General features: G+C 39.7%; 1 protein-coding gene across 5 annotated transcripts in view; it reads right to left on the bottom strand.

Annotated features, from left to right (window-relative positions):
- garnl3 (GTPase activating Rap/RanGAP domain like 3) overlaps positions 1 to 17,597 on the bottom strand; it is a 79,850-nt gene extending 62,253 nt beyond the window's left edge. For 3 of the 5 annotated variants that reach the window (XM_023338160.1, XM_023338162.1, XM_023338158.1), the window contains exon 1: positions 17,083 to 17,596. In XM_023338160.1, the coding sequence (XP_023193928.1) occupies positions 17,083 to 17,180 (98 nt within the window). In that variant the 5' untranslated portion in view covers positions 17,181 to 17,596. Of the gene's footprint in view, positions 1 to 17,082 lie in introns of all 5 variants that reach the window. The other 2 variants (XM_023338165.1, XM_023338159.1) reach the window with 2 other exon arrangements.
- Positions 17,598 to 17,930: the final 333 nt, after the last annotated feature.

Genomic DNA, 17,930 nt, shown 5'->3' on the forward strand with positions numbered 1-17,930 from the left:
ACAGCAGCTGAAACCTGAGCTCAGGTAAATCTGACACCCTCGCAATAGTGCAGCCGCAGCCTGCGTTAGCAGCTCAGGCTTCATATATAAACACAACATGAAAGAGTGCAGGAATGCTCAGCTGCGGCTGCACGGCACTCAGCTGCTCATTAATTTCAGATCAGCAGGAACCCCCAGCCCCCAACCTCCTGTGGCCCCACCGGCAACCCAGGATAATACCTTAAAGCTACAAGCATGCATAACATGTTTCTTTTATTTTTCTTTTCTCCAAAAATAATCTCATGTTTGAGCTGCAGCTTAAGGCTTGAACAAAAAAACCAAACCAAAACAAAAAAAAACAAGAGCTGTTTCCAAGTGTAACCGGAGTCTTGCATCAGGATAAAGTTACAGGAGTCTAACCTGAGACGCCTCAAAGCTCCCCAGGCTCTAATTAGTGCTCAGAGACAGATTACTACCACACACAAAACGCTCATACATCTTACATAAACCAGACTATGACACACCCGCCCCTGTGCTTTGCATGAGGTCATCTGCTTCATTTAATGGCGAAGTCGGTGGTCAGTCTTTAACAAGGGAAGTGAGAAGACTTCCTCTGCAAACAAGTTGTTAAAGTGGTCCTCCTGCTCTTTGCAGAAAGACTTGGTGTAATGGGCAAATAGCATGCTTCAGGTAATAAACAAATCCCATTCCATATGCTTATCTGGAAACCTGAGATGATAACCTTTTAAGGCATTCAGTAATTTGTTTTTATTTGAACTGTTCTTTTTATAGGTTAAACAACCTTTATTAAAAGGCAAACAAAATTGCTGAACAAGTTTGGGTTTGCTGTAGATTTTTTCTAATATAAGAACAGTCAAAATTGGAATGCACATTCAAATATAAGCCCACTAAAAGATTAGTTTACATGTCTGAAGCCATATAATTTTGTTGCAAGAACTATGGGTCCTGCCATATACCGGACCAATACCGATATTGGCCCGTCACAATATTAGTACCAGTCACACATACAGTACGTTTAGTAGTTAATTTGTAATAGAAAAGACTTGATCTAGTGATATTACTCACAGATCAATAGTCAACAACAATATATATGAAAACTGGCCCATTTATTATAAGCTAATGGGTCTGCATGCAAGATACAAGCCCTGATGGTGGAAATGCTGGAGTGAAGTACTTCTGTCAGAGATTTTAAATGCAGACAGATATAATCTGATACTCCTTTTGTTGCTGATACTGTACCGATATCAATACTGAATCGGGGCACCACTTATTTATAATGTTGCACCAGTGCACAAAGCATGTTGCCTAAAGGCATGGATGAGAGAGTTTCTTCTGAAGGAACTTGACTGACCTGCATAGAGACCTGACCTCAGCCAAAAAGAACACCTTTGAGATCGGTGAGAGCAATCAGCCTCTCTTGTCCAACATCAGTGTCTGACCTCACATATGCAAATAATCAAACATTCCCATAAACCTTGTAAAAGCCTTCCCAGAAGAGCTGAAGCTGATAAGGGTGGAGCTATTATATAACAAACCCTCTGCAGTAGGAATGGGAAGTCACTGAAGTGGAGGTGTATGCATACATATGTTCTTGCATGTACGTATAATTTTGACCCTGTTAGATTTGTATAATCATTTCAAAAAGAACCGTTCAAATCCGCCATTGAATTGCCAAAATACTTGATGTACTTTGTCAACATGGCTGTAATTACCTCTGAACTGTTAAATAGACCCCATGACCCCTTTATTTTTTGTCTGTTGAGGCTTGTCAGTATTGATTAGGAAGCGAACAATAAGCTGTAAATCTTCCACTGCGTGGAGCCTGGCAGAGCTAAAGTATCCCAGGCTCTTTGCTCCCCAAACAAATTAAACTTCAAAGGCGAGGATTTAAACGTAGGTGTAAGCATTACGGGGTGTGGGTTTATGGTCCATGTGTCCGTATCGTGGATGTGAAGCCGTGGATCTCTCAGGTAGGATAACCGTGTTTGTGCAGGGACTCGCAGATCTGGCAGCCAAAGTGCCTGAATCTGCATGAAACGGATCAGGAGCTCTTGATTCAATAGTGCGATAATCCCTCTGAGTTATGGCGCCTTCCTTCTGGACAGCTCCCGCTCTGGCCCTGTGGTTGCCCACATGAAGCCACTGCACCTTTCCCATGCATGCAACCTGCTTGAAACTGGATGGATGACTTAAACTTGCCGATATTAGCTGTTTTGTAGTTGTAAAGCAATCCGATGAGTGAAATAACAAATCTTCCGCACAGTATATTATGCAGAGTAGACCAGAAGCTGCTACAGAGGAACTGTTATCTGCTGTGTCGTGATGCCACATGCAAATCAAACACACCCGCTGTGACGAGTTTCTTTTGTTGTGAGTCCAACCCGCAGTAGGATAAAAGTCATAATAGTAGGCCTCATTTGCATATAGCATTGTTGGACTTAGAATATATGTTGTGATACAACACAAGGAAGCCAACAGAAGCTCACATTAAACCACTGTTTCCCCTTTCAAGCATTCAACAGACATCATTTGCAGTAAGCAGCCACCTGTATTCCCCTCACGTGTTGTCCAAAAGCGGAAACACACACACACCCCTACACCCATACACACACCCACACAGGCGGATGATTTCGATCCAGACCTTGGCCTGTTTGTTTCTGGCGAGTCTCAAATGCCAACGAGTCACCACGTGGCCCCTGTGAAATGTCACTATGTCAGGTTGCCGCAATTGATAATGGCGATCTCATTAAACGTGATCTGCTGAATTAACCTTTTGTCTATAACACTCAGGCAGTCTCTGGGCACCACTCAGTCCTCATTCCCGTAGCTAAACATCCTCGTGTGCGTCCACCTGAGCATGAGGAGCGGGTGTCAGGCTGCTCCAGTGAGGAAATGTAACAAGTGTAATAATGAGAATCACACTAAGCCTGCTGCCTGCTTATGAATGATACCTGCTACCGAGTCCACCTGTTCTTCAAATGAGCATCCCTGCATCTGGTTAGAGCAGAACACACTCCTCCTGGAGGAAAAGTATCATCTGTGCATCAAGTATGACATTTCTATACTGATAACAACTACGAAGAATTCAAAATGAGAACAACTTGTGTTTTATTGTTGTTTATTTGTATTTTTTGGTCTCATAATAATTAACAACTCATAATAATGGCTGAGGTAATAAAATCAGTATGTGAATACCTGTTATTAAGTCCTTTGTTTCCTACCTAACTGCAGTAACACATCACCGTTTTCATAGGAACAGCCTGCCCTCTTGTGGCCACAGTGTGTAATCACAGATTATTTGCTTCTGGGAAAGGTAAGAAATTGTTTTGACATAAAGAACGCCACATTGTGTGGGCGGGACACCCCTTTATTATTCCTTAAAATTTCTTAGTCATTTTCCACTGGGAATCTTTTGCCTATACTCATTTTGTCAACAAGGAAACACCGGCTGCCTGTGCAAACACAGCAAATCAAAGTAATCACGTTATCAGAATCAATTATCTGAATGATAATTGATCATTTCACCTTACTCTAAAAGCGTGGCGGCATCAAAAGGCAGGTTATGTGTATGTATTTATCCACTTGATGTCACCATAGTCCATTAATGGTTATTATAAACTTTTACTTAATTTGTTTTACTTCCGTCTCACTATCGTTTATATCGCAATAGGGAGGTCAAGGGGATAGTTATGGACAATCTCAAAAGTAGGATTACATATGAAACAGTATTTTAAGTTTTAAACATTTTTACAGAACAAAATTTGTGTGGTATAAATGTTACAAGATACATCTTAGACCATATAAACAACTACCCTGTTTTTTTTGTTGTTGTTTTAACACTGTAAAGTAGATGTACTTTCTTTCTACTTTTGTCCATTATTTCAGCATATGTTTCTTTTTTTTTTATTTTGACTTTTAGGTAAGATTTTCTTCAACTGATCTCCTAAAGGTCGAAATCCCCCGCCTGCACAGATGAAATCTTCAGTCTTCTGAAACAGAACGTGTCACTAGTATTTTCTTTTTTTTTTTTTTTTGTCAGGTAGGCATCAGATTTTCAATTTCAGCCTCTCAGAGTGCTTTGAGGTATTTTGCCCACTCACAGCACTGAACACCAGACCTCAACACATCACCCTACGTCTCTGTGACTGAGATTAAAGGGATCAACATTTATTCTGCACTCTCATTTTTTATTATAATACTATGTTTGCCTTTTCTGGAAACCAACTTTTCTTTTACAAACAGATTTCCATATAGCATACAGTCATGTTAAACAGAGAAGAATAGTGAGTGTATTTTGCTAACATCTTTGGACATACGGACATTTAACATGAATTAATCTCTTTTCATTCCTGAACAATTCAAGTTATTTAAATAAACATCTGTTAGAACAACACATATCTTCAGAAAAGTTGCTAAAAGTTTTTGTAGATACTTCCTCCCAGCAGCTGTCGCCATCACTGCTCCCAGCAAATAAATAGGTGTTTACATCCCTCTGAATATTTGCAGTTTTTCTCTTCTCAAATATATTTCTGCAGTTATTTGCACATTTTATTCTCACTTACTGTAAATATTCTGTTGTTTTGTCTAATTCAAATACACAAGAAAATGTAATTTTTAAAAAACATTTTCAATAAATTTTTTATTTATCGTTACCTTTTTCAGTTTCAAGTTATTCGAATGACCATTGTGGGCTTTTTGGTCATGAACAGAGAGGAGTACCAACAATTTTGTCCACGTGTGTATAACGTGGCATCATTTTGAACATGGTAACAAGATAATGTCAACACCTAGCTATGGGAAAACCATCCTACACTGAGGCCTAACTAGCCCGGCAGTAAACACAGTCTCATTTCACAAGATGTTACTTTAATGTCAAAGCGTCAAATGGTTGTCGTTTTTCAGCGTTACTCATCTTGCAGAGAGGGTGTCCCCTCTCTTGCAGTTGCAACATTAAACCCATTTCGGTTCCTTATTGGATTCCTGAGCCCATGTTGCATAAAAGAAGGTGTTACATTTAAATATCTATGAATAGAAGTTCTGAAGACTGTGAAAATGACACACATGAGTGAAAGCAGGTATTTGGACTGTTGCTTAGCTACGCCTAAGTGTTTTGTGCTTTATAAGAGCTTGGACACTAAAATGAATATGTCATTGTACTTTGTAGATTTCTGATGAAGACAGTTATAGCAGAAGGCAAAAAACACCCCATTTTTTATAATAGCTTGAAAATGCATTCATATACTCTTGAACTAAAGCTGCAATGTTATGTCGACATTTTACGTGATAAACAGTGCTTTAAACATTTACAAATAAAAGTTTGAAATGCACTTATATTCAGCCATATTTAATGAATACTTTGCAGAACTACATTTTGGTGCAATTGCAGTTGCAAAGCTCTTCGGGATATGACTATAAACAGTAAAGTATTTATTCATTTTCAGTAGCAAAACATCTCCGGCTAGGCCAGGCTGAGTGACGAGCATCTGCGCGCATCAATTTTTCATTCTTGCTACAGATTCTTAGTTGGATCCATGTCTGGACTTTGACTGAGCCAATTATGATTTGCATTAAAACATTCATAGCTATGTTTTAACACAAACCATTTCACTGCAACTTTGGCTTTTCAGGGTTGGCTTGCTGGAAGCACAGGTGTGTTTTCCATCTCATCTGTGCAACCCAACATGAATGGGCTCAAGATAGCTTGGAGGAGACTGTCAACAACAACAACAACAACAACAAAAAAAGACTGTCACAAAAATGACAAGATAATAATAAGGCTGCGTTCACGTCGACCTGCCAATTACAAGTGTCTTTATGCAACATCTGAGTGTGCATGAAAGAGTTCATGAGTGAATTATATTATTTAGAATTTGTAGATTTCCATTAACTTGATAATTATGCACCACATTTGTCTATGTTGCATAGCATCTCCCTGCCCCCAAAACACAAACAAAACAAAACCAAAAAATAAATTTGGTGGAATGTGACAAAATACAAAAATGTTCCAGGGGTATGAATACTTTTGTTATACGCTGCAATCACTACAGACAACATTCCTATATACTTCTGCAAATATCTCCTCAGTGGCTTTCTCTCTTTCATGTTCTTGTTCTGTTGCTTTCCCTCTAGCCAACAAAAGGCTTTGCCCAGCCTCCTGTAAAACCACAGGGTAAAAATGCACAACATTAACCCTTTACATGGTCCGTTTCCTTCTCTTGTCCTTCCTGGATCTCTGAATACACGTTTAGCAGTAGGAACAGTAGGGTCGATGTGACTCATTGCTTCCTTTGATCTCCCTGTTCTTGTATCTGAAAGTTCAACTATCACTAACTATCCGACCGAATCACTGCAAAGGTACGGATCATTGTAGGAAAGGAAGTTTTTAGAGCTGTGAGCAAAAGAAAAATCTCCAAATGCACGGAATCCTGGCTTAAGCCTCTCAACACAAACTGGCCGCATCCCAAACAGCATGCAAGTTTAGCTCCACTGGGTTTATTCCAGGCAGCTATACTGGGAAACAGTTCTTTCTGTCCTTCAGGGAAATCCTTGAGCATGGTGCATTTCAATGTGTAACCATGTCCTAGAGTCTTAAATGGAAGCAGATGTTTCCAAGACTAAAACTTTACATAGGGTTATAATCAAGCGAGGGATTTTTTCCCCCTGTTCTCTTTTGCGATTTTTCTTCTTGTAATTTGTGTCCATTTTTCCATCTCAATTAGCTTGCTGAGCTCCATTGTGTGCTGCGTGTTTAGTTATGCAGCCACATATGGGAGCGATTACGGTTCAGTGTTTACCAGAACTCACTGAGGGACGGGCTGTACGGCTCAGCAGAGGAGAACCATCCTAGTTGACTCTGTTTCAGCTTCCCCCAGTCTACCACCTTTTATGGACGTCAGAAAGCAGTAGTGTGAAGAGACGCCATGTGACGGTATTTAGGATACAGTATCAGGCACATCTTAAAAAAGTGAAAAAGAAGCACAAAGTGCAATAATAATTTTATGGGGATGTGATGAGTTGAAATGTGTGCGGGTACATATCCGTTTCCTGTGCTAAAAACACATTGAAGGATATTTTGAAGAAGTCAAAAAATAAAGTTGCTAGTCTCTTCAAAATCTCTGAGCAAACTGCACAATCCACTGCTGAAATGCTAGATTCTCATGTAAAGAAGTGAGGCAAACTTTTCTCATTCTCTGTTCTGCATTTTTAAATATATATTGTCATTCAGCAGCACTATTGGTAGGAGTTTATGAACGTCTCACATTCTCTTGTGTTTGACAGCCCTCCTTCCTCAGATGACCCCATAGATTTTCGGACAGATTTACTAATGAACCCTGACTTGACCGTTCGTTCCCATGTCTTACTGGTGAGAAGTAGAAAATGGAAACCAATTTCCTACTTTTTCTTTGACTCTTCTACTAAGAATCGGCAAAAGTCATTCTTTCGTTGATTTGGATGTAGGCTGGGACTCGCACCGATGCTGAAACTAAAATCAATCTTTAGCTTCCAAGCAGACAACTGAGAAATTTGTACTGGAACTGACTGATATTTACTACCCTTGACAAAATTTCTAGTACCTTCTGAGGAAAAGCATTCCCAAATAACAATGCAGCCACCCGCAATCACTGTATGAATGATGTAATGAGCTGAACTGTTTCTGTATTTAACATACAGTTTGAAATCATTGTCTAAAGTTGACATTCATAGTTTCTTTGGACGACAACTCATCCTCTGATGCTTTCAATGTCTCTGCAAACTATGACTTTATCTAAATGATGTAAATAAGCAAATGCAAATGTGCCAAGTCAAAGAAGACTTGGCACATTAACGCAATTTAAATACAGTACAGCAAAGTAATAGTTTGGGTATGTACACACAAAAATGCACAAACCTAATGTTTTAACAGGGGTTGGGCTAGACGTTTTATATCCACTGTAACTGTCACGTTTTAACATGTTTATGATTTTCTTTTACTATCCAATCCCCCAGTTCCACTTATCTAAGACAAACTTGTGAAAATAATAGGTCAAATAGAAAAGCCTGGAAATTCCTCTCCACGGCAACCATCTACAGTAAAGAAACCCATTTTGTTCCCAGGGTTGAAGGATAGTCCCTTTACTGATCTCAAGGTCTTTTCCCAGTCAAACATGCAGAAAAAAAAAACAAAAAAAAAACACACTCCACATTTAAACACTCATTTTAATAAGATGCCAGCACCATCCTGTACAACTACGGGGTGCAAGCATCAGTCTGTCTATTAATTTGTCGCCATCAACAAAGCAAAAGCTGTTTCCGCATTTGCAAGGAGGAAGAGCTGGTTTGCTGTGATGGCTGGACTTTGCTAGAGCTGCTGCTCGTCACTGATCCCATTTGTCGTGTTCATTGGCAGGACGTCTAGCAAAGTCCTGGAAATGAACGTGGCTGGTGAGAGAACTTCATCTATCTATGCCATTATTGCTTTCTGTCTGATGATATGCTTCTATTAGGGTCTTCGAGCTTCAGTGTAAGTGACTAGAGTTTTGTTAATATAAAAACATTGACTGGTGAAACAGTAAACCAATATAATGAATTGGAATAATTATCACGGTGCTGTTAATTTAATCAACTGTGTTTTTTGTATATAAAAAAAGACCTGTTGCATACAAAGACTACACAAACAGAAACTTTAAAAAGGGAATCAGTCTTGTTTAGTGAAAATTGCCACATAAATAAACTGTCCACATACTGAAATGAAATGCAAGTTGGATCGGCTTGAGTTAGTTTGGTTTGTTAGGAGTAGTGCTGCCAGAAAGAACAACCTAACATAACTGTACAGTGAGATTATTTTGGCCTTTTAGATGGACTTTCACTGCCGTTGATGACCAAACCTTGACTCGTTTTCAGTTACACAATCAAAAGAACTGGCAGCGTTCCCAGCTCTGGCTGTCAAGCAAGTTCACCCTCGGAGCAAATTGCAATATGCTAAACGAAACGTACAGCAGGCTCCTGCTACTGCTGATATAGAAGTGCATGGCTTTACAATCAGAAGGAAACTGCACACGTTCAACATTCATGCAAGATGTGCAAGGAGGAAACTTTTGGTCTTAAAGAAAAGCTTGAAGATGCCATGAGTGATGGGAGTTGGAAAGCAGACTGAGTCGAAAACATGGCGTTCAACACACAAATCGACAATATCCAAAAACAGAGAGTAAACAAAGGCTCACAGAAATGGAGATCAGAACACCGCATATACTGGGGAGGATGATTACTGAGACAAAACCCAGGTGGGAGTTAATTAAGAGAATAGAAAACAGCGGGGTGAAAGCATGGAGATCAGGAAAAACACCAAGCGAGGTTAAAGAGCGAATAGCTGAACAGAACACACACAACCACAAAAGTGGAAAAGAATAAAAAAAACACAAGACAACCCAACATGAGAATGACTCAATACCACAACAAAAACTTGACTGAAAACTCAGGCAGTAAAATCAATAGAACATATTGCACAATGGAAGACAAATAACAACAATAAAACTGTATCTACGGTCTTAAGACAGGAGCAGTGAAGAATGACCACAACTCAAATCAGATCTGGCTACTGTTCCACGTCTTCCCATTTTTGCTGATATATTTTGTTTAATGGCTGAAATGAAGTTATATTTGGTTTTCATGTGTAATAAAATCACAATATTTTCAAGGATAATTAAAAAAAAGAGGATTGGACAATAGAGATCATCAAAATGTGCAAAGTGTTGCAGAGGGGTGAAATGATAAAAGTTGCACATGTGCAGCTTTTTCTATGTACACTTTGCTGTGTGTGTAATACTTCAAATTTACCAGAGAGAACATGGAAATCTTTCAGCTAATCTTCCACGACATTTAGAGTCACAGATATATGGCATGTTGTACAGGGTGCTGCTTTGTGATCCACCATTTTAATGTATAAAACTTTGTAGATACACAATTTTTTGTCTGTTTCAGAGGAAAAGGGAATTTCCTCATTTGACTGCATGTAACATTTTGTCCACAAGCTCACAACTGTCCCTTCCAGGGTGTTTGGTGCTGTGTAACTCCTCCTTAATTAAGTGTGAAATGTGTGACTACCAGCTAATAAAATAGCTCTGACTAAATAATAAGTACGTTTGTTTGCACATTTCCTGAAGTGATGTGTGAAAAGTACTTTAATGGACTCAATATTCACCTGGGATTATCAATTATTTACGAATCCATTAACAATCCATAATTTTGAGGCAGAAAATCCCCTGGTCTCTAGATGTCAGACAGAAATAATAATAAAAAATAAACTGTAACAGATGTTAATGAGCTCACTGACGAAGAATGGCATTAAGTTGTTTACTTATGATTCCAATTGTTACAATAACTTAGTGACGAAACTTTTTCAAGAACCAGAATCTCAGCAGCTGAAGTGTAAACAAGCTTTGCAAAAGCATTCAAACCTCTCTACGTTTCTCACATTTTATCAATTTCCAACCACAAAACTTCAGTGAATTATAATGCATTACATTGCATGCAACAGACCAAAAAGGTGTAAAAAAAAAAAAAAAGTGAGAAGTGCAGGGGTTCAAGATAATCCTAAAATAAAATCCCAAACAAGAAGAAAAAAAAGTGTGGAATGCATTTTTTTTTCAACTAAATAAAATAAAAAACAATCAGTTCCCCTCAGAGTTCATTTGTTTGTAATCCCAGTATGACAACAGCTGCTCTCTGAAGGCTTGAGTGGTTTGTTGGAGAGCGACCAAGGAAGACAGATCAGAAAGACACATCCAGGATTGAGTTGTGGAGACATTTAAAGCAGAGTTACGTTATAAAACTATTTGAGCTCTGAATATGTCATGGCATATAATTCAATCCATCATCTAATTAAAAAAAAGGTCCTGTTTTGAAAGCAGCCTGCACTCAAAGGTCACCTCCCCAGCATGACCTTAAACACAGACGATAAGCAGCACTACTAAAGAAACAGCTTAGATCACTTAGTTGCTTAATAAAGTGTTTTTTAAATGAATTTCATTGACTTGATTTGAATCAAAACCGTGAACCCTAATTCTGATCTCCTTTTCTAGCTTTCATTGTTTGTTTGCTTTTTTTAAACATGCATGTGATCACATCTCAGTTTCGAGTTCAAACAAAGCGCATGAATGCAGTGCCACACACTTCATCTACATCTGGAATCGGTACAAGCCAGAGCGAAATCCCTGGCAGCCGTAATCAGAGAGCATCTGAGTTTGGCAGCAGGGAACAATAATGAAGGCTCTGACAGCGTTTCAAAGCAAACAAACCAGGATCAGCTCGAAAAAGAGACACTGGGAAAGAATCGAGACTGCTCTGTTGCGGCAGGTGAAGTTGCTCTGTCATGAATGATTGAAGGCATATGTTCAACATTTAGCACATTGGTAGACAGGTTCAGGTTATTAATAAGAGGCAGATGTTTTCAAGCTGCAACATGGATGCGGTCTGTCAGAATCCTTGCCGCTAACTTTGTGGCGGAACTCCTTATCTTATATTTGTCAGGTCTGAGTCCATAGCAACATGCTCTGACTGCACATTGTTAGCTTAATGATGGATTTGCTTTTCCTCACCCCTGCTCTAGTTCAGCTGCTCTCTGCCAGCACATGCCTTTCCCTTAAATGAACCACAAATACTTGAAGAAAAGATTGATGAGAGCCTAAAAGATTGCAAACAATGGAGTTAGTTTCCCCTCTCACCCACCCACATCTGAATCTGCTGATGTTGCAGCCGTGGTTCTTTGGAAGCATTCTGGTTTTTGATTACGGGGATTAACACAGGACATCTTTCCCCCGTGTTCAGGGACTGCGTAATACGTGAACAGTCATAATATTACCTGTGGTCGTCTCTTAAGAGTTGTACCGCTTCCGTCAGCTCAAAGTCAGAGTCGAGTCAGCCTCCACTTTGCTCGTTGACGCATCACCGTGTTGTCTAAGCTCATAAATTCAAGATCAGCCAAGAGTTCAATCACAGGCAGACTCTACAGAGAGGCTGCAACTGTTTTAGAAAATAATTCAAAGAGACTCTGACTAAGTTAGGAGTTGCTGTTCCTGGAGGATGTCCAGTCTCTCCCTCTGTCAAGCTTAAGATCAGAGAGCAGAGAATTTACTTTGTGTGTGTTTGCCTTTGCAAAAAGCTTAGTATATTTATGAAAGGAGAAGATTTGCTCTACTGTAACAAATGACTCCCTGATGCTTTTGAATCATACATTTCCAGGCCTTTGGTTTTCTTTCTTTTCGATAAATAATTATTTTACACCACAAACAACACTTCTTACATCTTAGATGGAGAGCTTGAAACATTCTGGAGATCTGCATGTATAGTCATTTTAAATAAATTAGAATGTACATTTCAAGGAAGTCAGTAAGCCAGACTAAAATTACATTTTAAAACCAGCAACAACTTTTTAATAAGACCAGATTTCTGAATAAAAATGAATTGACAAATGTTAAATGCAGGGTTTCCCTCAGTGTATTATAAACCTAGCGGGCCACCAGGCTTGGCATTGTTAATTTATCTTAGTTTTTTTTTTTTTTTACATTTTTTTAGTTATTCCCTTTTTAAAGACGTTATAGCTGGTGTTTAGGCATTAACCTTCCAGTCTTCCAACAATGTAGAATTATCAAGTGATATTTTTTAATTTCCTGTTAACTTTAAACATTTTTTAACTGAAAAACATGGCGGGCGTCTGGATGACGGCCCTACCACCCCGAGCACCGGGCTTAGCAAGCTTTCTGAGGGAAACCCTCAAAAGTCATGCTTTCATTAACTGTAGGTGAAAAATCATCATAATGAACAAAAATAAAGACTTCAAAACATCAGCCTGTGTGTAATTAATCTATATAATGTGTTTCATTTATTGAATTGAGCTACTGAAATAAATTTACTTTTCAATAGTGTTCTAACTTCTTGAATGTGACTGCACATGCAGTTCACTGGCCTAGTAGGAGCTCACTATGTTACAATGTGAAAACATGGTGGGGGTAGCATCATGCTGTGGTGATGGTTTTATTCTTTAGCAGAGATGGAGAAGCTAATCCGAGTTAAAATGAAGATGGAGGTCAATGGAGAAAAGAAGCTATTAGAGGCTGAAAAAGTTTAAACTATGATAGGTTAAGATTGCAGCAGGCTTGCAGGGGCAGATGCATTCAGTGGTGTTTCTACAAGGTATTATACTTACATATATAAACTTGTATTAAAAAAATACTTTAAAAATTATCTGTAGAATTACTGTGATTTGTTTGGAGCCTTTTGTCAGATAGACACACCTTAGAAGAACATCTGCGCACAGAAACATCCCCATAAGATGAACAAACGTTCAACCGATAAATCTGGCACCAAAGAGGAAAATGACCCAATAATTACTTCCAGCCGAGGTCCATCCAAGTTTCTTTTGCTTCCACCTGCAACTCTGCAGCTACCTGCTGTCAGGCGGGATATCTGCCAACTGGCAGTGTGCTGACGGTGTTGGATAAGGCTTAGTCATGATGAAACAGTGTCCAAAGCACCAGTTGTGAAAAATAATAATAATTGGATGTGACATGTTTATATCAGAACAAGACAATCCCAGGGGATTAGCACAGAATGTCAAGTCTGAACCCTGCCGGTGGAAATTTGTGGATTTCACATGCATAGTGGTTTGATCCAAAAGGAAATTAATTCATTTCTTTTTCTTCTTTTTACTGTTTTGAAAAAATTATGCATCATTTGTCAGTCACTCCATGGGCAAAATGCTCAATATTTCTCCAGGAGTAAAGGCTTTATATAAAGGATATATATATAAAGGATATATATATAAAGGATATATATATATATATATATATATACTGTATATGGCTTTTTCTATTTTATGAACCAAACATCTAATCAGAAATTGGGAGACTAACAGCCTAATAATGTAACTCATTAATCAAGCTGCCAGAAGGTGTCTTTCCCTCTGTGACTGTAAGAGTGGCCTGGAGGAGGAAAAGAGGTTAGATCAGTGTCTAGATAAAGATTCCTCCTGACATAATTCCACAGGCCAGCATCTGGAAACACTTTTGCCGGTTGGCGTGTGCAAGCGCATGTTACTAACATTCTGCGAGGCTCCTCGTGAAGGGTCCTCTGTGTGCATGGTGATGCACTACTGCTCACAGCCCGTCCTTCTCAGCAGCAGCCATTTACTTGAGAGTCTTTCACAAGCCTCTCGGTGCAGCGGAGAATCTATTCTCTCCACCCCGTTCAGTCGCTCCTCGCAGCCAGCTTTGATTGATCGTCTGTTAAAACGCCTGTGCCTGAGAGACGGGCGGCCCAGAAAGCGTTTCCAAGTGACTCCATAACAAAAATGGAATGAGCTCTTTCACCGCACAAGCCCGATCAGGAGAATCGAAAGGGATGCGTAAGTTAAAACGCCTGGCACTGATCTCGGCTAAGTCTCGCCCCCGCGTCCACCGAACACCCAGAGTGAGGTTTCTATTCCCAAAGTGAGACCTGGCAGCAGGGATGCCCACAGCAGTTTCACCAACACACACACACACAAACAGAGATATAGATCTCCAAGAGAAAAGCAATCTTTTCTTTCTGCCCTACTATAGATTTGCTCTAATGCCAAAAGTTGAGACCAAAACAAGTTGAGACCAGAAGTTCCAAGAAAGTTACTCAGAAAGTCATATTTAGAGGTAAAAGAAGAATAAAATGACATTCCCAAACATCCCACTGTTTGGGATTTTCCAATTTTGCACTGTAGTAAATGCCACATTTGAGGTCATTCTAATAAAAACACCAGGGTCCATTTACTGCTACGAAGCACCTAATTAGTAAAGAAGCTTATTTGCTACTGAAAATTAGTTGTATTACAAAATTTCCAAGAAAATCATTAAAAACTCAAAAATGGATTCCAAATGGCAGGAGGAAAGAATGGCGAGAATAATTTCATTTCACTTGTCCAGTGTTGGATTCATCCAACAAGCAAGCCGGATGGGTTATTGCATTGCACTGCAAAAAACTCCAGAGAAGCTTTAGGGGTGTGAGTACTTTCACAATACACCGCATGTGCTTACAATGCTTCACAGTTGCAGTGGCTACGAAATGAAAAAGGAAAGAAAACGCTCCCGTAAAATATTGTGTAATGGAAGCTATTAGACCAGAAACATCAGTAATGCATGGGGGCTACCAGCTGGACTTCCAGCCACCAGGCTTTGATGGAACATTGAGACCGCACACAGAGCGCAGGAGCAGGTTGCAGATTGCATCATCCCAACAGGAGGTCACACATCTCTGAAACCACATCGTTTCATACAGAAAATTTCCAACAGCTGCACATTACATGGTCCGTTTGTCATTATGTTCCCTTGCCTTCATGTGTCTGACCTCCCATGTCTTCTGATCTGGTTTAGTTTTGTCAAAGGGCAGCAGGTAATGTCACCTTAATTCTCATTTTTATGTCAATTTTTATTTATCTATTTTAATTTTTGAGAGATTAAATGATTGCTGGTATGTGTCAAGGCTAGCCCAAGATATAATGAGACTTTGCGACTGCAAGAGACACAGTCAGTTAAAGCAGTTCTCATTTTTGAATGAGAATGAATTTGCTATTTTAGTATTTCTTACCTTAAGTCAACACAACTTTCTGAGTTGCTGATTACGCTTAACAATCTGATAATTGTTGAATTACAACATCAAAAGTTTTTCTCACTTCTTTGCTCTTTTCTCTTCAACTTAGCTGCAGAAGTAACAACAAGCAACACAAAACCGTGTCTTTTATTTTATTTTTTTTACATAAAAGAGGATCTTAATTCTCTGAGCTCAAAATAGCTTCACAGCACAGCTATTTTGCCATGAGTCAGACTTTGCCACTGGAAATGCACAACCTTGCCCACCTGCTCATCTGCCACCTGACTTGCAAGGTGTCCAACCCTCGTGTATCTCCTAGTAACGGAGGGCTGATTACTAAAACCTAAAACCTTTTCCAGGCTGATCCCATCAGAGCCATGGAAGTTGAAGCATTACCACCAAATGTTTATCTGATACTGGTGACCTCTTGGTCAGTTCCAGGAGGATTCCCTATTATCCTGAGACCTGGCAAAGTTTACTTATGATTGCGGTCTGCAATTCACAAATTGATGAACCGCACTTAGCCTGACCCTTTACCTTCAGGAGAGATTATCACCTGATAACCCACCAGGAACCAAAGTCCCAAGAAAAATAAGTATGGAAAAAAAAAAAAACAATCCACCAGGCATCTGATCAGAATGGATCTGGTTAGATTCTGATCAGACTAGCAGGACACCTTGGGGCTGATCGCAAAAGCAGAAGACAATGCATGAACTATATATATATATATATATATATATATATATATATATATATATATATATATATATATATATATATAATTTGTGAATAAAAATATTTAGAACAAGCACCAACTTGCTTTTATATGAAGGGGCTAAAGTGATTTAAATGCAATATAGCATATCGCATCTTTGGGAAACGATATGTGCAAAACAAGATGTGCTAAATGCAGGACGCACATGCATGTAGTTATGAAATGGGCCCCAAAAGAGATTGTGCTTAAGGCTTCGTATCACCTTTGTCCGGCCCTGAGCTGCATGCCCAATCAGCTCCTAAATTTGGCCATTAATTCACAAAGGACCGAGTCGTGTCACTAAGCTGCTCCGGCAATATTGCAGTCAGGTGGAGAGGAAACGCACCCGTGCGTAAAGCGTCTCTCCACGGCTCGATAAGGAACCTTAACGCAGCGCTAAAATTATTATAGCAACAATAAAAATAGCAGATAGCAATGGTACATTTAACCTAAAGTTAAAGCTCAGGAGAGCCAAGATTAGACTGCAGTATTTATGACCACAGTGTTGGGACATCCCCGCTTCTTTCCCCTCAATGTGCACCGCCAATCTCGCCACATCCCGTCTACAAGCCAAAAAAAGAAAGAAAGAAAGAAAGGAAAAAGCACCCATTGAAACTCATCCACACATCATCCTCACATCGGAAATCCCACTCTCAGATACAACAATGCTGCTTGTGAGGGACAGTCCAGGCAGTCTGATCGCCCTCTCGTCCCAGACAGAAACACGGTCGTCCTACCTGGTTATCTCGAAGCTGCAACCCTTCCGAAGGAGCAGAGCTCTCTTCCGCATGATGCCCTTGTCTTTGCCGAGGTACGCATTTTTATCCGAATTCATGGGTGCTGGACAAGCAGGTAGACTTTGAGAAACAAAAGCTCCTCGTTTATGAAGACTTCAAAAAAAATCAAAAAAAATCGAGCGGTTAACTGTAAGACAGAGGAAAAGGGAGACAAACAGGCAGACCGAAAAATGATCCCTCCCGATGCAAGGTTCACCTCCTCATAGAGAAAAAACCGGGATGTTGGATCGTGTAGGAGGTTAGGTGCATGTTTTCCGGCTGCCGGGTACTTCCATACGGTCTCCAGAGAGAGGAGGCTGAAGAGAGGCTGCTGCAGCTGGTCACCCTAAGCGAACTGCGCAAGGCGCCTCGGTCGCTCCAGAGATCCTAAACAGTGTGAAGCTCTCTCCCCTCCGAGCTTCAGTCCCAGTGAGCGGCTGTTGGCCAGTGACTTCATGAGACTCGGGATGGAGGAGGAGAGGCAGGGATGTCAACATTATTATGGAACGACTGTGCGCGCGGACATTAGTGGCGCGCTCTTGCGTGTTTGGGGTTAAACGTGGGCACGCGTATACAGTCAGGAGCCGATTTAATGAAGCAGGAGAGAGGCATGGTGATTGCTGATTTTGCTGTGTGCTTAATGGAGAAGAAAACAAAAATATTCATAACAGATTGAAGACACTATTCAACTCAAAAGCCAATCGATGTTATTGTTATAATCTTAATTTTACTGAATACGCTGTCAACATTTGTCATTTGGTTTTTTAAAAAAAAGAACATACACACAATATACATAAGACATTATTTCT

The sequence above is a fragment of the Xiphophorus maculatus genome, chromosome 8 (genome assembly GCF_002775205.1).
Source record: "Xiphophorus maculatus strain JP 163 A chromosome 8, X_maculatus-5.0-male, whole genome shotgun sequence".
Taxonomy (NCBI): Eukaryota; Metazoa; Chordata; class Actinopteri; order Cyprinodontiformes; family Poeciliidae; genus Xiphophorus; species Xiphophorus maculatus.